This window comes from Tursiops truncatus, chromosome 16, assembly GCF_011762595.2.
Source record: "Tursiops truncatus isolate mTurTru1 chromosome 16, mTurTru1.mat.Y, whole genome shotgun sequence".
NCBI lineage: Eukaryota > Metazoa > Chordata > Mammalia > Artiodactyla > Delphinidae > Tursiops > Tursiops truncatus.
Window position 1 is genome coordinate 32161642 of NC_047049.1, and position 22058 is coordinate 32183699.

At 43.2% G+C, this 22058-nt stretch overlaps 1 protein-coding gene and 1 non-coding gene across 6 annotated transcripts in view; one reads left to right on the forward strand and one right to left on the reverse strand.

Annotated features, from left to right (window-relative positions):
• TBC1D12 (TBC1 domain family member 12) overlaps positions 1-22058 on the reverse strand; it is a 126196-nt gene that overhangs the window by 84083 nt on the left and 20055 nt on the right. Inside the window, exon 1 of one of the 5 annotated variants that reach the window (XM_019939667.3) lies at positions 10610-11687. The exons of 3 other annotated variants lie outside the window; for them this stretch is intronic. In XM_019939667.3, coding sequence (XP_019795226.1) covers positions 10610-11550 — 941 coding nt within the window. In that variant the 5' untranslated portion in view covers positions 11551-11687. Of the gene's footprint in view, positions 1-10609; positions 11702-22058 lie in introns of those variants that run through there. One more of the 5 variants, XM_019939668.3, reaches the window with a different exon arrangement.
• On the forward strand, positions 19829-19935 carry LOC117308610 (U6 spliceosomal RNA). The gene has a single exon (XR_004522700.1). It is a non-coding gene; the product is annotated as a U6 spliceosomal RNA (small nuclear RNA).

The following is a 22058-nucleotide window of genomic DNA, read 5'->3' on the forward strand; positions in this document are numbered from 1 at the left end:
CTCTATACAAACCTCTTCAAACTCATTCTCTAACAGTCTCTCTCTAACAGAACCTCCACACCCTCCCAATTTTATCTTCTTTCTTACCACCTTAACTGGAATAGTATAGAAACAAAGTATTTATCTTTAGTTTTATTTTATATTCCCTGTCCTGCTTTTAGAAAGCAGGTAATATGAGCATTTTATGTTTTTCTAATAATGACAACAAAAACCAATAAACTGTTATAGTCTTTGAATAACTTTTCCCTGGGACAGCACAGAAAAGTATTTCCCGTCCTTGACTAGAAAATGACTACAAACAGTCTAGATGAAAACCAGATTTGGAAATTCTAAATAATGCCCAGTGTATGACGGGTAGTTGTATATTACAGTATTGGGGAAAATATGAGAACACAGCACAGAATTTGATTTCAAAACTATCATGTTCAGTTCCAAACTTAAAATGTTTTAATCTGTGAGGTTAGAGACGGGCAGAAGGAAATATTTTTTAACCAAGAAATGTATCCCAAAGTAAAATTCATATTAAAAAGAAACTAAAAAGCAAAATTCAAAGGTAAATTAAACGCATTACCAAGTTTACTCTCAAACTAGCTCTAAGTAGGAACGTAACTTATAGCTTGGTTTCCTAGGTAAACTTCTCTTAATTGCAGGAAAGAGCCTGCTGAAAACCCAGACAGTCACATGGTTTTTCATCTTTCTTGTTTTGGCCACAGAAATAAGAAGTGCAAGAAAGGCTGAAGCAGCAAATTCTGGAGGGGAATAAGCCATGTACAACGTGCAGGAGTTTTTCTTAAAGGCATGGAGAAGAATTACAACTACCCAGCAGGAAGACAGGAAATTAATACCCTTTTTGATAAACTATAAATAAGGAGAAGTAAAGTTATGACTCCATGTTGAAGAGACCTGAGTAAGGTTTTGTGAGTTAAAGTTTTTCACAGAACATATAAGCATGGCTATCTAAACTACATAAAATGAAAGCAAAAGACCTTTCCCACTAATAAAGAGGAAAATAAGATTTAATTAGGTAGAGACAGTTTCTTAACCTAGTGAAAGTTAGCAAAATACTTGTATATTTGTTTTTTTTAAATTATTAATTAATTTTTTGGCTGTGTTGGGTCTTCGTTTCTGTGCAAGGGCTTTCTCTAGTTGCGGCAAGCGGGGGCCACTCTTCATCGCGTTGCGCGGGCCTTTCACTGTCACGGCCTCTCTTGTTGCAGGGCACAGGCTCCAGACGCGCAGGCTCAGTAGTTGTGGCTCACGGGCCTAGTTGCTCTGCAGCGTGTGGGATCCTCCCAGACCAGGACTCGAACCCATGTCCCCTGCACTGGCAGGCAGATTCTCAACCACTGCGCCACCAAGGAAGCCCCTACATTTGTTTTTATACCTGTTCTCTACTATATCTCTACTTATACTCATCAATTACATAGTACCTAAACATGACCCAATTTTAAATCAATACAGCAATCTAAACTATAAATGTTATGTTGTACCTTCTTTCAGTTATTACCTGAGGAGACCTGCCTATCGATAATTTCAGCTGACACTTGAACAACGCAGGGACTATGGGGACCTACCTTCCACACAGACAAAAATCCCAGTATAATTTTACAGTCTGCCCTCCTTACCTGTGGTTCTGCATCCAGGGATTCAATTAACAGAAGACAGTGTAAGACTGTAGTATTTACTATTGAAAAAAATCCACATATAAGTGGACCCACGCAGTTCAAACCCCTGTTTTTCCAGGGTCAAATGTATTTCATTAATTCTAGTGTGGGAACCACCTGCATCAGAATCACTTGAGAATCTCTGTTAAATACCTGGATTCATACCAGGCCCCACCCAAGACCTACTAAATCAAAAAGGGGGCTCAAGGAATGTGCATTCTTAACTCCCCACAGCCCCACACCACAGGTGATTTTAAGCACTAACGTTTAATGATTACCGTCCTAGGGTCTAAGCAACTAGCAACCACCACACCCTGGGGACAACGTTTAGTGTAGCTAACAGGGTTCCTAGGAATAAATAAGCCACCTCAGAAAGGATTGGCTTTCCCTTTCTGAATAATACATTCATTGATGGGTAACAGCTGTATCACCTCAAAATCTCCAAATGTCTTCACTTTTCCTCAAAGCTTTCCTACCACAAAATACTAAGTATGAAATGTATGAGTAAGCCAAATTAAACATTTCATGAATTTAAACTTACAAAGTTGTTTCTGCCTGTCGTAAAAGTTCCTTAAAACAATAAAAGATGCAAACATTTTAATCTTTCTCAACATTCCCTCCTTTCAGTTTCTTCTCAGATCTGCTTTTTAGGCAAAGCTTCACTACTTCTGGAAATTTTATATCACTACACCAGAGTCCATTTTGACACCCATCCAATCCCAATACAAATTATTTAAAAATCTGCTACAGCAACTGTGCAATGTTTCTTCTGGGAGTACAGAAAAAATTCATTCCAGTCTCTCCCTTTCTTTCAACCAGTTGATTTCAGTGATGAAGTTGGGGAAGGGACTGTGGAGGTCTTCTGTGGTATGAATAACATTTGAATCCTCACTATATACCAAATAATAAATACAAGGCGCTTAGTATATTATCTCATTTAACCCTCATGACAATCCCATGAGATAGGTATCACTATTACCCCCATTTTATGGATGAGTTGCCTAAGGTCCAGAGAGGTCAAGTAACTTGTCCATAATTACACAGCTAGTAAGCTTATTCAAAGCCAGGCAGTCCAACTCCACAACCAGCATCTTCTTTTTTTTTTCGCGGTATGCGGGCCTCTCACAGTTGTGGCCTCTCCCGTTGCGGAGCACAGGCTCCGGACGCGCAGGCTCAGCGGCCGTGGCTCATGGGCCCAGCCGCTCCGCAGCATGTGGGATCCTCCTGGACCAGGGCACGAACCCGCGTCCCCTGCATCAGCAGGCGGACTCTCAACCACTGTGCCACCAGGGAAGCCCACACAACCCGCATCTTTAACCACTACATTATATCCTACAGTTTGAAGATGCCACCTGCCAAAAGCAAGTCCCCTGAGTCCAACTAAGTAGGGGTTGTGGATTCTGGAGAATCCAATTTTTTTTTCATGTGCTTTTAGGTGATTCTGAAGTACAACAAAGGCTAGGAACAGTTCTCCCAAGTGGAACACCGGCAAACTTTGAGAAATAACTCATGGTCTGGAAGTTAAAAGTCTCAAATTCCAGTTCATTGATTAACTAGAATTTACTTATTACCCTATTCCTACTCCAAAGAAATTTTAAAGAAAAAAAAATCTAGAATTTTCTAAAGAAAAAAAATGAGAGCTGCTGGTCTGTCCTCTCTGCATATGGGAAACTAAACAAAGATCACTGATGTTTAGCATGATTACTCTGAGGCAGAGTTAGACCGTTACCGAAGAAAATGTTCAAGGTAGAATTTAGAGTTGAAGGGGATATTTCTATCTCTGGCAACCTTCTCATTTTACAGATGAAAAAACAAGCTGTTTTTTTAAGCATCCTCTTTAACTTGGTTCACATTTGTAGTATTTAGCCAACAAATATTTGAGGTCTACAACAATGAGTACAAGAGAACTGTGCAATATCACAGCGTATTGGAGCTGAAAGGGACTCTGAATCTCCTAATTTCACAGATGGGTAAACTGAAGTCTAGAAATTTAATGATTTGCCCAAGATCACACAATTATTTAATGGTAGAAGAAAAGACACTACCTAGGACAAAAGCCAAGTTTCTTATTTCTCAAGACAATAGTATTTTCACTACACCAAAAGCTATGTTTTTGTTCATAAACTTTTTTTTTTTTTTTTTTGCTGTACGCGGGCCTCTCACTGTTGTGGCCTCTCCCGTTGCGGAGCACAGGTTCCGGACGCGCAGGCTCAGCGGTCATGGCTCACGGGCCCAGCCGCTCTGCGGCATGTGGGATCCTCCCAGACCGGGGCACGAACCCGTGTCCCCTGCATCGGCAGGCGAACTCCCAACCACTGCGCCACCAGGGAAGTCCCATAAACTTCTTATAATTCACAGAAATCAATGTTTTAGCTCCAAACCCTAGCAATCATATCTATGTCTAGTTACTGATTTTTTTTAATTCATTAACTATCTGACTCTGGGCAAATGAGTATAAAATAAAAAAATAAACCTCACCCGTTAGGTCACAGGAATATTTCAAGAATCTAAAAAAAACCTTATAGGGTTTCCCTGGTGGCGCAGTGGTTGAGAGTCCGCCTGCCGATGCTAGGGGACACGGGTTTGTGCCCCGATCCGGGAAGATCCCACATGCCGCGGAGAGGCTGGGCCCGTGAGCCATGGCCGCTGAGCCTGCGCATCCGGAGACTGTGCTCCGCAACGGGAGAGGCCACAACAGTGAGAGGCCCACGTACAGCAAAAAAAAAAAAAAAAAAAAAAAAAACAACAAAAAAACTTATAACAAATAGGTACTGGTTGTTAAATCTAGTAAATGTTGCTCCAAATAGTCTGAACTGAAAAGCTTTAAAAACCATTGCTCTAGATCACCTGAAGAACTCATTACCATGTCTAACTCATTTCCAATACTAAATTAATACCACCTTACTAGGTGATGGCTAGCAAATAAAAGTTGTGACAAATGTACCACAGTTATGTGATGCTGCCAACATAGGGAACTGGGTGAGGGGTATGCCAGAACTCTCTGTAGTACTGTTGCAACTTTTCCATAAATATAAAACTATTCTTAAACAAAAAATATTTTAAAAAATGAAAAGTAAATCTCTATGCCCATTTTGAACAGTTCAGAAAATTTCTACCAAACAAGTTAACTCCAAGTTAACATTCAAACAATAGCCTGCTTTGCTTATTGGGGCTTAGTGTTAAAATGTTAATTTAGTTTAGCACTTCAAAATAATATGTTTGGGGACTTCCCTGGTGGCGCAGTGGTTAAGAATCCGCCTGCCAATGCATGGGACACGGGTTCGAGCCCTGGTCTGGGAAGATCTCAAAGCAGCAAAGCAGCTAAGCCCGTGTGCCACAACTACTGAGCCTGCGCGCCTAGAGCCCGTGCTCCGCAACAAGAAGCCACCGCAATGAGAAGCCCGCACACCGCAACGAAGAGTAGCCCCCACTCGCCACAACTAGAGAAAGCCTGCACGCAGCAATGAAGACCCAAAACAGTCAAAAATAAATAAATAAATTAAAAACGAAAACAAAAAGCAAAATAATATGTTTGGGCGATTAAAACTACCTTAGTCCCCCAAAATTGGAGTTTCCTAGTACTTTCTAGCTAATTTATATTCAGATGATCACATCTCTAACCATGAAGTCCTTGAACCAATGCTGGATTTCCAATTGTTTAGTATAGATATCTAGGGTTTTGCGGTTGGTTGGTTTCTTTAAGAAAATACTGGATCTGAGAGGGGAAAAAGGGTCAGAAACAGGGGAAAGATACAAAAGACTCTTCAGCCATTAGCTTCTCAATCTAATAATATTATAATGGGTAGCTTCACAACACTAAAGGACCCTTATTTTTATTCTAGAGCAAATGATTACACATTCTTTCCAGCTTTTCTAAAATTTTAAACACTGTAATTATATTAATATACAGATATTAATATATAAGTAATGTCCAAGAGAGTTTCATTAGTGAGACAAATACTTTAGCCTTTATTTTTACAATCTCTTGTAGTAACAAAAATTTAATGTTTACAGCAAGATATTTCTTCATTCTCCTTATAATCATACCACACCTGTTTTAAAGAACTGCTTGTTTTGGGGAGCTATAAAAATCTCTTAAAACTTATCAGAAGTTTGATATTTTGCCTTTTCTTTATTGAGATGTTAAAGAAGGGAGTTTTTGAGAAACTGGTCTTAAAACTGTAGTTAAACAAATAAAGGAGCCCTATCTGACGGAGGTCAATAGATGGCTCAGTCAGGTGAATAATGATTTCATCAACTAGTGTTCACCAACTAAATTCTGAGTAGGAGAGAAAATTTCATAGCTTCTGAGAAGCTTAAATTAAGAAAAATTATAACTGTTAGAAAGTTTTTATTCTCAATATCATAACAAAAAGTATATTCTCAACAATTTTCATATTGGGGAGATTGGGACTGCCTACGTATGAAAAGAAATCACTAAATGAGCCTTTCTAGTCTTCCCTGTTCAGCTACTCATAATAAAAAGAGCTCCGTGAAAATAATTTTGTGCAACAATGTTTAGGAAGTTTCAGAGTCGATAATTACCGGGAAAGCTACATGAATCTCTATGTCCCAGAATCTATAAAATCAATCTATAAAGGTCTATATAGATTCCACAATCTATAAAGTCTATCTTTTCAGATAAAAGAAAAAAAACCTTCAGTATTTTTTCCCCTACCTTAGCTATGCCCTTTTAAGTCACTGAATTCTTATGATTCATCTTGAAAATTTTGTAAAAAACTATCAACACTACCAGGAGACACAGATAGATACTTGCGTGTTTCTAAACAACAGTAACTGCCAGTGCAATCCAAACAAGCCTCAAAAGTATTAAACAGCCTTTAAAAAATTTTTATTTTATATTAGAATATAGTTGATTAACAATGTTGTGTTAGTTTCAGGTACAGCAAAGTGATTTAGTTATACACATACATGTAGCTACCCTTTTTCAAATTCTTTTCCCATTTAGGTTACTACAGAATATTGAGCAGATTTCCCTATGCTATACAGTAGGTCCTTCGTTATCTATTTTAAATATAGCAGTGTGTACTTATCAATCCCAAACTCCCAATCTATTTATTTAAAAGGTTTTTAAAAATACACCTATTAAGAGTGTATCGACTTAAAGAATAAACCACTCTAGTCTGAAAACAATTAAGACATGAATTTGCTTAAAGGACACATAAAAATGGTTTAAAGCTACTTCACTTTCAAAACAGAGTAATAAACAGATCCTTGAGAAACGAAGGCTAGCCTGAAAACACAAGAGATTTGCTTTTAAGCTTTCATCTTCTTCTCACTGCTAAGTTGGTGATAGTGGCAGTAGTGGTACTCACCTAGCATTTCAAAACTTTTATAGACAGGAAAGGGCTAAGGATCTAAAGGAATGTTACTTCTAGGCCTCCCGTAATCAAGTCACCATAAACACAGAGAGATGCCCGTGTGAAGCTAGGGCAAGCCCCCAACAGGGACTGAAATAGAACTCACCTCATCTAGAAGGGAGGGCAAGCAGGAGATGATGAGAGCTGTCCCATCCTGGACCAAATGCCTTTTTCTCCTACATGATTTCTACCCTACTCAATGAAGCCCCTGTCAATGATGTGTCTTGATTGAACATATTTTTGTAGTAATAGATATGCTGCTATAAAATGGTCCCCTCTCTTTACTTGTAAAAGGTTAAAACAAACATGAAACTATTCTTTCAAACTATTTCTGTTATAAATTTTTTGCCCAGTTAAGAGAAAGAGAGGAAGTGGAAAGGAGAAGGGAATGATGGAGATAATCAGGCGGGAAGAAAAAGAGTCACAGGTAAACAGAAGTTATAATCAAATTCCTGGACTGAAAATCAGAAATCCTGGTTCCCAATCCCAGCTCTGCTATTAGCTAACTAAACTCCTCTCTTTAGACAGTGAGATTCCTCACCAAAAAATGAAGTGAGGGAAGGGGCTGCACCAAGAACAGGAATACATCCTAGAACAAGATATCCCCAAAGGAAGGCCTCATCTGGGTTTCAGAATTGAGAATCACAACTGTGCACAGGAAGAAAAACCACTCTTAGGTTGTAGGGATAAGGGAAATTTCTGATTATTCTCTTCGGGGATGGACGATTTGTTCAAAATTACACTACCTAGAGAGGAGTAAAAACAGAGAGTCTGTGCAAGTTGTCACTTCAACACAATCTGAATGGGATTCTTCATACTAGCGCTAGGTACTGTAGATTCAGAAATAAACATCACAGTCTCTGCCTTTAAGGTGTTCAGAATCCAGTTAAGGCTTTGACTAAATGCTAAGAGAAAAATTATGCCTCTGTCTGATTCTGCTCTTTCCCAAGAATGTTAAATGAAGCAAGCAATGATGCTTAGAATCTTTTTTTTTTTTTTTTTTTTTTTTTGCGGTACACGGGCCTCTCACCAATGTGGCCTCTCCCGTCGCGGAGCACAGGCTCCGGATGTGCAGGCTCAGCAGCCATGGCTCACAGGTCCCACCGCTCCGCGGCATATGGGATCTTCCCGGACCGGGGCACGAACCCGCATCCCCTTCATCAGCAGGCGGACTCTCAACCACTGCGCCACCAGGGAAGCCCCATGCTTAGAATCTTGACATTCAGATCTCAAAAATGAAGCTTACAGAAATTAACTTCAGGGGACCTAAATTTACTGATTTCCTACCCAGTGCTCTGCTACACGTGAAAAGTATATCATATGAATGTCAACTACCATGCTAATTAAAGTCCTATTAGTCTACAGGTTAAAGAAATGTTCTAAATTATATAAAAATTCCTGCCTACTGTCAATAATATGAAAGCCTCTTATAACAGATTTGCCTTGTTATTATTTGAATATTGCAATACATATATAATGTATCTGTCTTCAAACTTAATCCCCACTAGCCTGCACTCCACCTCCAAGTCAGGGACCAAGCAAGTACTCTGGGTATACTGGTTGAATTAGTGCTCTCCACAGCCCCTTTCAGGTGTAAAACTGCCTGACAGGGCTTCCCTGGTGGCACAGTGGCTAAGAACCCGCCTGCCATTGCAGGGGACAAGGGTTCGAGCCCTGGTCTGGGAAGATCCCACATGCCGCGGAGCAACTAAGTCCGTGCGCCACAACTACTTAGCCTGCGCTCTACAGCCCGTGAGCCACAACTACTGAAGCCTGTGCGCCTAGAGCCCGTGCTCCACAGCCAGAGAAGCCACCGCAATGAGAAGCCCATGCACCTCAACAAAGAGCAGTCCCTGCTCACGGCAACTAGAGAAAGCCCCCGCACAGTAACAAAGACCCAACGCAGCCAAAAATAAATAAATAAATAAATTAATTAAAAAGCACTTAAGGTGTGTTAAGTTTTTTTACTTGTAACCTTGTGGAACTTTTGGGTGCTTATTGGTCATGTTTTTATGTCAGCTGTCAGGCAGTTTTATTTATTTATTTATTATTTTTGGCTGCGTTTGGTCTTCATTATGGTGTGCGGGCTTCTCATTGTGGTGGCTTCTCTTGTTGCAGAACACGGGCTCTAGGCATGCGGGCTTCAGTAGTTGTGGCACACAGGCTCAGTAGTTGTGGCTGGCGGGCTCTAGAGCGCAGACTTGGTAGTTGTGGCGCATCGGCTTCATTGCTCCGCGTCATGTGGGATTCTCCCCTGGCCAGGGCTCGAACCTGTGTCCCCCACATTGGCAGGCAGATTCCTAACCACTGCACCACCAGGAAAGCCCCCTTAAGTGCATTTAAAATATTGCCACTACAAGCTTTAAGTATATCTTTGCAATTGCAGACACAAATACAGATCTCACTACTATATATGTTGTCCTACGAGTAACACATAATTAGGCTTTCCCAATCTTGACTTAAACAACTTCATAATTTATTCGTAAATTTATACAAGCAGGAAAAATAAGTTAATAACGTAGAAAAAGGAGTAAGAAATATTAATCAGAAAACTGTGCCTGTGTGTCTACAAATATGCACACTAACTGTATAATCCTCTAAAACTTGAGTCGCATTCCTTATTTCGTTTACTTCTGGTTTTGTCAAGATCCCTAAAAAGGGAACAAAAACACAAGAGAAAGGAGAAAGAACTTTGAAAGGGAGAGTTTTACAAGTTGGGAATACTTTCCTGTTTTCCTAGAGACTTAAAAAAAAATAAGCGTGTCAAAATGTGACCCAAAAGAAATTGCTTTTTCATTAATGTACATTAAAATGAGTATTTTCTAACGACATATTTATCCCTATCAAAGTCCCACTCTGAACCCTGTAGTGTCCAGCACCGTAATTTAATTTCAAGAATAGCAGGTCAAATCACATATACAACACCATAAAAAATTAAAAAGAAGATGCTTTAAAAAGGTAGAGGCCAATCTGATAAAAGGAAAGAGGGATTTTCTACATAAAGCGCCATAGTAATTTGGCTTAAAGGCCAGGATCAAATTCTAAACACCAAACTGACGGCATTTTAATACAGGCCACTGAAACAAGCTGTTAAAGGCTATGAAACACAACCACCTCTACTTTCAAGAATTCCCAAACTACTTGAATGGGTTTAGACTCCACGCAAATAGCTCTCCAAAATGACTTCCCTTTCTCTTTCACAACCGCACCCGTACACACGCACCGCACCGCCCCGCCACCCGCCCCTAATTCTTTGTAGTACATGGAGACGAGGAAGGTGGTCTGCTTTTCCGGAAGACGGAAAACTGTAGGTAAGACACTAGCACGCCGGCCTGAAAACACAGAAACCAGGTGTGAATGGCAGGTAGACCGTCCAGCGGACAAGGGAACAGAAAGCCTGGCTCCCCGCGCTCACAACTTCTCCGATACACAACGCAGACCTAGTTCCTCTTCCCCCGGTGAAAAATCAAAGCTCAATCCGGACGCCAGAGAGAGCCTCCACGCCGCTCTTCGCCAGCTCCCGGCCCGAGCCCTCCCCGAACCCCGGCGCAGTCTGCGCTGTACCTGGCGAAGAAGTCGGCGAAGCCGCCGCTCCGTCGAGCCCGGGCCGAGGTCCCCGCGGGGCCCTGCTCCGCGGCAGGCGAGGGCACCGGCGGCGCCGACGGCGGCAGGTGGTCGCGGGCGCTCTGGTGGCGGCTCACCTCGAATGTGTTCCGAGAGTTCAAGTGAACGTCGGAGAAAACGAGGCGCGACTCGGCGCCGGCGCCTCCGCTAGTCCTCTCGGCCGAGGTGACCGGCGACGCGCCCTCCTCGGGACCCCCGGGGCCGGCTCCCGGCTGCTCCAAGTCCTCGCTGCCACTGCCGCTGCTGGCCGGACTGCCCCCCGAGCCGCTGCCCGCATCCTCGGGCCTTTTGGCGTCCGCCGCCGCCAGGCAGCAGCTCCGCAGCGGGTCCTCGAGCGGCGCGGCCCAGTCGGACGGGCTGCCCGCGCCGTCCGCGCCCTCGTCGCCAGGCCCCTCCGGGCGGAGGCGGCGGTGGCGCGGCTCCCGGCCGCCGGCGTGGGCCAGGTCGCGATAGTCTGGGCCCGGCAGAAAGCCCGAGTCCCCGTTGGTCATGCCTCCGTGCCGCGCCGCGCGGACATCCGCCGCTTCCGCGCCGCGGTGCTTGGAGCCCGCGTCCGGCAGGCAGGCGTCCGAGTGCGGGGCTGCGGAGCGCGGCAGAACGCGGGGCTGGCCGGCGGGGAGCGGACAGTAGCACAGCCCGGGCTCCAGCTGCCCCCCGGTCTCCGCGAGATAACGCCTAAGGAGCTGCTGAGGCGGCGGCGTCTCCTCCTCCTCTTCTTCCTCCTCCTGCTCCTCCGGAGTCTCCACAGCGCCGGCGCCTCCGCCAAAGCCGTCCGTGGCCCGAATCATCTTCCCGTCCAGGCCTGCGGGCTCGGGCGCCGGCACAGGGAGCAACTTGGGGTTTCTTCCCGAGCAGGTTCCGGCATCCTCCGGACCCACCATCTGGGGCCGGGTGAGCGCCACCCGAGGAGGCACGAGCTCGGTCCGGAAAGAGCCCTGAGTGCTGGGGCAGCAGCGGCTGCCGCCGCACCGTTCCCAGACCCGCCCCTCCCTCCCGGGAATTCGGGCTGTTGCGGGAGGGCGGGCACCCGCCTGGGCTAGCGCACGCGCAAAAGCCAGACCGGTCAAGCCCCGACCTGGAGATTCCACGAACCATAGAGACGGTAGCTAGAGAGACCCGCTCCGTGACACTCCAACTGCCAATCTGGGATCCGGCGTCTGGATGACGGAGGCTGGTTGGCCCACGCGGAACGTGACTGTCCTTACAGAAGCACGGGTATGGCTCGCTTAGCAAAAATGCACTTGACGTACTTAATTTATGGGAGTAGAATACAGTATGTTAGATGTTAAGTCCTTCCAGCTCTAATTGGTCGCTAGTCGACTTTACACTTTTATATCCACCGATCCATTGCCACAATTTAGGGTTTCTTCGCCTCAGGTCAAAACTCTTCCTTCTCCACTTCATCTTCCCCAATACTACCAAAGTTATCTTTTTTATCTAAGACCACGTTTCATCACATCACCCTCTCTTAAAGATTTCCATTATCACTTAAGGAGAAAGAGGAAGTAGACTCAGGCAGAGAGGGCTATTGAAATAATTCCAGCACCCCATGAAAATGGATTAAAATGGGGTGATAAGCAATGAATGGAAATGAAGTGTAGAAATCACCAGATGTGATAATTGATCAGATATAAGGAGTGACTGAAGAGGGAGGAACCAGCCAAATTACTACAAAACTCTTGAGACTGAAACTGATGTGGTTTGAAGAAATAGGGACTTGGATTGTTAATAACTTGATTAATAGGAGAAATATATTTGGTAAAGTAAGAATATCCAGCATATAGAGTTCTAAATCTTGGGTTAGGGCTTCGGTTTAGAGACGCAGATTGAAGAGTCATCTGCATAATGAAACTAGGTGAGTCATGAGTAACATCATCTAGGAAGAAAGACTAAAGATGGAGGTGGGACAGAGACTCAAAGGTGTCGCTATATCAGGATGGACAAATAAGCTGTATTGCGAGGGATTAAAGAGGCACTAGTTGTGGATAAAATGAACTGGCAAATATAGACAGCTCATTCTAGAAGTATGTCAATGAAAGGACAGTAGTAGGAGAATGGAGAATTAGAGGAAGCAGCATTGTCAAGCCTTTAAAATATATATACGCACACACAAGAGTGAATGTAACCTATATATGGGTACTAAAATGTGTAAATAAAATGGTCATCCATGTACCTAGCACCCAGTTTAAGAAACGTCAAGTGTCTTTTATAATGAGCATTTTTCAAGGCCCTAAGTAAAAACTAAGTGGCTAGGGCACAGTTAGCAATACATTTAGTATCAAGATCTTTCAGAAGAAATGACCTCCAAGACACAGGTGGAAAAGCTAATATAGGAAAAGAGAAAATATTTGCAATTCATATACATAAGGGTCTACTATCCAGAATATATAAAGAACTCAACTACAAGAAGACAAACAACCCAATTTAAAAATGAGTAAAGGGGCTTCCCCGGTGGTGCAGTGGTTAAGAATCCACCTGCCAAAGCAGGAGACACGGGATCCAGCCCTGGTCCGGGAAGATCCCACATGCCGCGGAGCAACTAAGCCCATGCGCCACAACTACTGAGCCTGTGCTCTAGAGCCCACAAGCCACAACTACTGAGCCCACGTGCCACACCTATTGAAGCCCGCGAGCCTAGAGCCCGTGCTCTGCAACAAGAGAAGCCACCGCAATGAGAAGCCCGTGCACCGTAACGAAGAGTAGCCCCCGCTCACCGCAACTAGAGAAAAGCCCGCGCGCAGCAACGGAGACCCAACGCAGCCAAAAATAAATAAATAAATAAACAAATACGAGTAAAGGACTTGACCAGACATTTCTCTGAAGAAGATATGCTAATAGCTGTTAATAAGCATATGAAATGATGCTCAACATAATTAATCACCAGGGAAATGCAAATCAAAACCTCAGTGAGATAGCACTCACACCCACTAGAAGGACTATAATCAAAAAAGTCGAAAATAACAGGTGTTGTAGAGGATGTGGAGAAAGTGGAACCCTCACACATTGCTGGTAGAAATGTAAAATGGTATAGCTGCTGTGAAAATGTTTGGTTTTTCCTCAGTAACATAGAATTACCATATGACCCAGCAATTCTACTCCTAGGTATATACCCAAAAGAATTGAAAACAGATGTTCAAACAAAAACTTGTACATGAATGTTCACAGCTGCACTATTCATAAAAAACAAATGATGGAAGCAACCGAAATGTCCATCAATAGAGGAGTGGATAAACAGAATGTGATATATACACACAACAGACTATTAGCCATAAAAAGGAATTAAGTACCAATACATGATACAAAGTGGATGAATCTCAAAAACATTATGCTAAGTAAAAGGAGCCTGACACAAAAGGTCACATATTATATAATTCCATTTATATGAACTGTCCAGAATAGGTAAATCCATAGAGAAAGAAAGCAGATGGGAGATTGTCAATGGCTGGGGAAACGGGAAAAATAGGACAGGAATGCCTCATGGATATGGGGTTTTCTTTTGTGTGATGAACATGTTTTAGAACAAGATACAGGTGGTGGTTGCATGACACTGTGAATGTACTAAATGCCATTGAATTGCACTTTTTTTTTTTTTTTTAGTTTAGTTTTGGCTGCGTTGGGTCTTCATTGCTGCGCATGGGCGTTCTCTAGTTGCTGCGAGCGGGGGCTACTCTTCGATGCGGTTCGCGGGCTTCTCATTGAGATGGCTTCTCTTGTTGCAGAGCACAGGCTCTAGGCGCGTGGGCTTCAGTAGTTGCAGCACGCAGGCTCAGAAGTTGTGGCCCGTGGGCTCTAGAGTGCAGGCTCAGTAGTTGTGGCGCATGAGTTTAGTTGCTCTGCGGCATGTGGGATCTTCCCGGACCAGGGCTCGAACCCATGTCCCCTGCATTGGCAGGCGGATTCTTAACCACTGTGCCACCAGGGAAGTCCCAAATTGCACGGGTTTTTGTTTTGTTGTTTATTTAAGACCCATTTATTCTCTAGTTCTGCCCACACGGAGACACCCTCCTTGAAAAGGCGTTAAATCCTTCCCTTCACTGCAACACCTTGTGCTGAAAACACGTGTTCCAAGGTTTCAACTACGAGATCCACATTCTTAAAGCACTGATTCTTAAACCTCATCTAGATTTCTCCCCTTGGATGGGGGGAGATGACCCAAACACAGCGAAGAACAGCTCAGGACTGTGGGCTCTGCTCGCCCAGAAGACTTTGCAGCTCCCCTGACCACTCGGCTGGAGCCAGGATTAAGGCCCTGAGACGAGGGGCACCTGCTGGGCTGCTGCCACCACCACCGGCCCCCAACTCCTGTCCTCTTCACTAGGCTGGCTGTTACCTCTAGTTTCCCTGGAGTTTGGGGATTCCAGATGGTCTCTGCTCACACTTCTGTATCACGCCTGCTGCCTCAGCACTGCTGATCCACACAAAAGTTATTTGATAAGCCTGCAGGTTCTTTTTCATCAGAGGACATTCTCAAGGCCATGACTTCCCCCGGCTCCCCACTGCCCTTGCCGGCAGACTGGACGTGCGTGGCCGCCGTGCTGAGTCGCTGAGTCGGGCACAACACCCTGGCTCCACTCCGGCGCACTCTCCTGGAGAACTGAGGACCGTGCCCTGGGTTCATCAGCAGGATCTGTCTTGAAGCCAGTCCTAGAGTGACAAGAGCCACACCTGCAGGTCTATTCCACTGACCAGCCGCACAGGACCGAGCTGGGCCCACGGACCTTGGTCTGGATTGTGTTGGCTGGTCATTCTTGCCTGGGTTCACAGGCCAACAGCCGCCGTCCTTCCTCTCCTGCTCATCACTGCACCAGCGGCTCACTCCTACCTGCTGCTGTCACACGCCTGGCAACCTCGTGTTCCGGGGCCAGCCAAGAACTGAGACCCCAGCAGGCCCCTAGTTCCCAGCAGGCAAAGTCCCCATTAAATTACTGCTGCTTAGCCGTGTTCTCGAGGCTTCCGAGCCGGGAAAGTGCGGAGAGCATGGCAAGCCGCGGCGCCCCCAGCCCTGGACCCGCGATGCTCCGCCGAGGCGCCGGAACCTCGCCGTACCACGCCCCCCCAACACAAGCGACCTCTGCGCCCGCCTGTCCCGCGGACCCGGGTGCGCCTCCGGCCACCGCGACCCAGGACGGAAGCGCGGGGCGCGGGTCTCGGCCGGCGGCGGGCGCTGGGGCGGGCGGGGACCCGGGCTCTGGCCCCGAGGCTGCGCGGACCCGCCAGCCCCACCTCCGTCCCCGCCGCCTGGAAAAAGCTAAAATTGCACGTTTTTAAATGGCTTTATTTTATGTGAATTTCACCCCAATAAAAAAATTTAAGTTAATGTAGGAGATATCTAGACATAAGTATAGCTGTACGATGGTAAAGATGAGGGTAGCTAAGAGAATCTAATCTCAATCGTCTGTCTTTTCAACCTTTTTCCTCTATGCCTAGAGAATTTAACCTTGCAATTTTCTTCCTGCTGTCAAACCTTCCCTAACTTATTAACTTATTTTTTTCAAGCAACCACTCTATTTCTTCCTCTGTGAAATCATACTCTTTTAAAAATACAGTTTCTTCAAATTGTTTATTTTGTTCAACTCCTTTCTCTCCCACGGTCAATAGAAGAAGGTTTTATGAACCATAATAGCCCATACAACCCTTCTATTTTATCAGTGCAGACTTCAAAATTGACACATTTATATTTTGTAACTTTGTCTACAGTAATATGTATTGCATAATAAACAATGATAGTGGTTCTTCTTAGTGATTAGTGGTTATATGTCCCACTTTCAACAATAAAACTTTCCGACTTCTCTGATAAGTAGTATCATATCCTATCTTACAAAGAAAAAAAAACTTCTTTCAAGGTGTAGCATATCCTTTCTGTGGTCCTTAAGGGTCTGACATCAAAAACTTTTGATACCATATTACATTACTACAACTCAGGCATAAATAATATATCCTGGTACAGTCCTATAAATCAGATGAAATCATTATGATGAGAAGGCATATTCTTAATCTCTGCTGTAAAATATTAATTAATATTAATATTAAAATATGAAAAACTATTGGTATACTTGGATTCTTACATTTCTGAGAAATCTGACTTTCACAGAAATTCTCAAAACACATGTAATTAGGGTTTCCCTGGTGGCACAGTGGTTAAGAATCTGCCTGCTACTGCAGGGACACAGGTTTGAGCCTGGTCTGGGAAGATCCCACATGCTGCGGAGCAACTAAGCCCATGCGCCACAACTACTGAGCCTGCACTCTAGAGCCCACGAGCCACAACTACTGAGCCCACGTGCCACAATTACTGAAGCCTGCGCACCTAGAGCCCGTGCTCTGCAATATGAGAAGCCACTGCAATGAGAAGCCTGCGCACTGCAACGAAGAGTAGCCCCCGCTTGCCGCAGCTAGAGAAAAGCTCGTGCGCAGCAACGAAGACACAACGCAGCCAAACATAAAATAATTATTTTTAAAAAGAATTTCCTTCCTTAAAACAAAAAACACGTAATTAGTCATATTCTATGTGTATGACCCAATTCTCGTTATTGAAGAGTGAAGAATGGTACCATTATCCCATACTATTATTTTGCTACAATTGTACTCAAGGAGAGTACAAAGGCCTCCAAAAAAGACCTCAAAGCTCCTCTTTCTTTAATCAACTTTTTTCTTGTTACACTGGATTTCCAAATAGCATTCAAAAGCTTAACCTTCTATCATGTTAAATCACCATCATCAACACCTGCATACACTTTTTCTCACTTAGCTGCACATTAGCAGCAACATTTAGGGAGGTTTTTTTAAAAATGCTGATGTCTGGGCCATACCCAAGACAAATTCAGTCAATATCTCTGGAGGAGGAGCCTTTACACTGGTATTAAAAGCCACTCAAGTCATTCTAATTTATAGCCAAGGTTGGAAAATGCTGCCTTATACCTATAACCTCTCTCTCTCCTCCCCTGAACAAGTGAGCTGCTTTAAAAAGATGTTTACACATTGTGCACCTCCAGATGTGATACCCAGAGAAGGATACAGTGCGGCCGAGGATGTACAACCTCAGTCTAATCACACAAAATCATCAGATGAACTTGAAATGAGGAAAATTCTATTTTAAAAAATGAAATGGGGGGTACTCTATTCTTCAAAAAAAGGCAGTATCATAGAAGGCAAATAAAAGCTGTGGACAGACTTGAGATTAAATAAAATTAAAACAATATGACAAGTACATGCAATACCTGCCCCTAAACTGGGTTTTGTATTAGGTAGAGAAAAGGAAAACATTCTATGAAGGACTTTATTAGATCATCTGACACAATTGTCATAAGCACAGTGGATATTTTTTTTCCATAAATTTATTTATTTATTTACTTTATTTTTGGCTGCGTTGGGTCTTTGTTGTTGCCCGTGGGCTTTCTCTAGTTGCAGCAAGCAGGGGCTGCTCTTTGTTGTGGTGCACAGGTTCTAGGCGCACGGGCTCAGTAGTTGTGGCTTGCAGGCTCTAGAGCGCAGGCTTAGGCTCAGTAGTTGTGGTGCATGGACTTAGTTGCTCCGCGGCATGTGGGATCTTCCCAGACCAGGGATTGAACCCGTGTCCCTTGTATTGGCAGGCGGATTCTTAACCACTTCGCCACCAGGGAAGTCGCAGCACAGTGTATTAAGTAAAGGTGTCAATGTAAAAATTGATATTTATAATTAACAATTGCTATATTCCGTAAGAAAATATTTCTGCTCTTAGGAAATGTACACTAGAGTATTTGGGATAAAAGGCCATGATATACGTAATTTACCCTCAAATGATTTAGAAAAAAAAATTATGCATGCACACACATACACACAGAACAAGGGATAAAGTAAATGGGATAAAATGTTAACAGTGGATAAACAACAAGGTCCTATTGCATAGCACAGGGAACATATTCAATATCCTGTGATAAACCATAATGGAAAAGAATGTGAAAAAGAATAAATATATGGACAACCAAGTCACTTTGCTTAACACAACATTGTAAACTATACTTCAATAAAATTTTCTAAAATGTTAACAGTAGGCAAATCTGGGAAAGATGTATGTGTTCTTTGTACTATTTTATGTTTATAGCTTTTTGTAAGTTTATTTCCAAAAAATACCATTTTAAAGATTTCTCTATTTTCTCACTTGTCACCTGCCCCCCCCCCGCCCCAATTTATTCCATTCTAGCTTCTGTCCACAATTCTTTACCCTCATCAATGACTTCCCTGTCCCTAATTTAAGGAAAAAATGTCAGTCTCTATCTTGCTTGATCTTTCAACAGCATTCATTCTGTTAATCACTCCCTCCATTTTGAAACACTCTTTCACCTGGCTTTCAACCTTTTAAAAGAAACACTCCTTTTCCTCAGTTTTTATTATTCTATTGTTGCCATACTCTCTTAGTTTTCCTCCTACCTCTTTGGCCACTACTTCTCAGTCTCCTCAAGGGAAGAGAGAATTCTTCCTTTGTAGCTGAAATTTCCTAATGGAATAGTTCTGAACCCTCTTTTCTTCTTATTCAACCCCCTTTACCCTCGGCAATCTCATGATTTAGATGATCATCTATAAAATGGACTCTTGAATTTGTTATCTACAGCTCCAACATTATAATCCAAATGCCTTCTTGATACTTACATGTAGATATTTTTAGACATCATAAACATAACATGACTGAGTCTTTCCTAGTTTTCTTCCAGCATTCTCCATCTTAATACATACCACCACCCTCCACTCAGTTTCTCCAGGTCCTATATGCCAACTGTGTACCCAATATATCTGCTTGGTAGTCTCAAAGTCACCTTGATCCCAATATGTCCAAGTCTAAACTCATAATTGCCTTCTCCAAATCTGCTCCTATTATAATATTCCATATCTCACCAAATGACAGTACTTTAGTTCACACACCTAAAACCCAAGAGTCATCCTTGATACCTCCCTCTTTCTTACTCCTTATCCAGGTGTAGTGGGTTGAATTGTGTCCCCCCAAAAGATATATCCAAGTCCTAACCGCAAGTACCTGTGAATGTGACTTTATTTAGAAAAGGGTCTTTGTAGATATAATTAAGATAAGGCTCCCAAAATGAGATAATCCTGGATTAGACATACCCCCTCTCCTAACAGACCTAATAAATAGGTGTGATGGATGTCATTATAAAAGAAAAAAGAGGAGTGCTCACTTTGGCAGCACATATACTAAAACTGGAATGCTACAGAGCAGATCAGCATGGCCCCTGTGCAAGGATGACATGCAAATTCACGAAGTGTTCCATATTTTGGGGAGGGATAAATTAGGAGTTTGGGTTTAACATATACAAACTACTATATACAAAATAGATAATCAACAAGGACCTACTGTATAGCGCAAGGAACTCTACTTAATATTCTGTAATAACCTACATGGGAAAAGAATCTGAAAAAGAATGAATATATGTATATGTATAACTGAATCACTTAGCTGTACACCTGAAACTAATACAACATTGTAAATCAACTATACTCCAATATAAAATAAAAATTAAATTAAAAAAAATCAAATAGTGGGGGAAAAAAAGAAAGAAGAAGAGAAGACACGGAGTGTCTCCATGTCTCCACATGGAGACACTGGGAAGAAGGCCATGTGAAGATGGAGGAGGAGATTGGAGTGAGGCATCTATAAGCCAAAGGAACCCAAAGGATTGCTGATGGTGCCATCAATTAGGAGAGGGGCATGAAGTGAATTCTCTTGCAGAGCCTTCAGAAGAAACCAACTCCGCCAACATCTTGATTTCAGACTTCTGGTCTTCAGAAGAAACCAACTCCGCGAACATCTTGATTTCAGACTTCTGGTCTCCAGAATTGTGAGAGAATAAATTTATGTTGTTTTAAACCACCAAATCTGTGGCAGTTTGTTATCACAGCCTTAGAAGGCTAATGTACCAACTAGTCACTAAAGTCTGTTTGTTTTACCCTCCTAAATATCTTTTTTAAATTATATAATACAATGTTATCCACTGTAGCTCACCATGTTTTACATCAGATCTTCTGAAATTAGACAGCTGAGAGACGCTTACAAACTTTCAGCTATAAGATGGATAAGGTCTAAGGATATAATGTAAATATCCTCTAAATGTACTCACTTTACACTCTGTCTACCCACCCAGACTAAGTTACTATCATCTCTTTCCTGGGTGACAGAATTACCCTCCAACTGGTCTCTCCACATTCACTTGGGGCCACATTCAAACATTTTCCCATGCTGCAACCAAAGTACTTTTTTTTTTAAGATTTTTTTTAAATGTGGACCATTTTTAAAGTTTTTATTGAATTTGTTACAATATTGCTTCCGTTTTATGTTTTGGTTTTTTGGCTGTGAGGCATGTGGGTTCTTAGCTCACCAACCAGGGATCGAACCCGCACCCCCTGCATTGGAAGGCGAAGTCTTAACCCCTTGACCCGCAGGGAAGTCCTGCCGGAGTACTTTTTCCTAGGAATTTTTTTTTTTTTGCTGTACGCGGGCCTCTCACTGTCGCAGCCTCTCCCGTTGCGGAGCACAGGCTCCGGACGCCCAGGCTCAGCGGCCATGGCTCACGGGCCCAGCCGCTCCGCAGCATGTGGGATCTTCCCAGACCGGGGCACGAACCCGTGTCCCCTGCATCGGCAGGCGGACTCTCAACCACTGCGCCACCAGGGAAGCCCCTGGAGTACTTTTTAATAAACACATATCTGATCATGTCACTGCCCTGCTTTTTTAGTCACCTTTATATTAACCTTTCAACTTTTTAAAAGAAACACTTTTTCCTTAGGTTTCATTTCTCTATTGTCTCTATTTTTTTCTCCTACATTTTGGCTGTTTCTTCTAAGTACTCTTTGGGAGGGTTCCTCTTCCTTAATCCAAATGTAAGTGGCTTCCTATTCTCTTAAGGCCAGAGACAAAATCTTTTTCATGACCTACAAAGCTCTTCATGGTCTGTCTACCTATCTAGTCTCCCCTCCCACTTCTCTCCTAAACTCCCTGAACTTCTGTTGTGTTGGTCTTCTTTTTGTCATAGTTACTACAAAGCTCCTTGTGCAAGCTTCTATATCTAGGTTGTTCTCCATGATGACCTGGGTCTGTGTTATGCTGATTTTTATCTGCCTCTCCAATCTCATCTCTCATTTCCTTTCTCCTCACTCAGCATTTTTCACATCAACTTTTCCCTGTTTCTGAAATTATGTGCTCAGCCCCTTCTCCTTAAGGGTCTTTGTGCATGTTGGTCCCCCTGCCTAGAAGACTCTTCCCCACCTTGTTAACCTGATTAACTCCTACGCTTTTTCAGGACTCAGTTTTAATGTCACCTCCTCAGAGAAGCCTTCTCTGATCTCCACTCCAATTGCTTAGACTCCAGTTATATGCTTTCATAGCACCTTTTTTCTTTGTAGT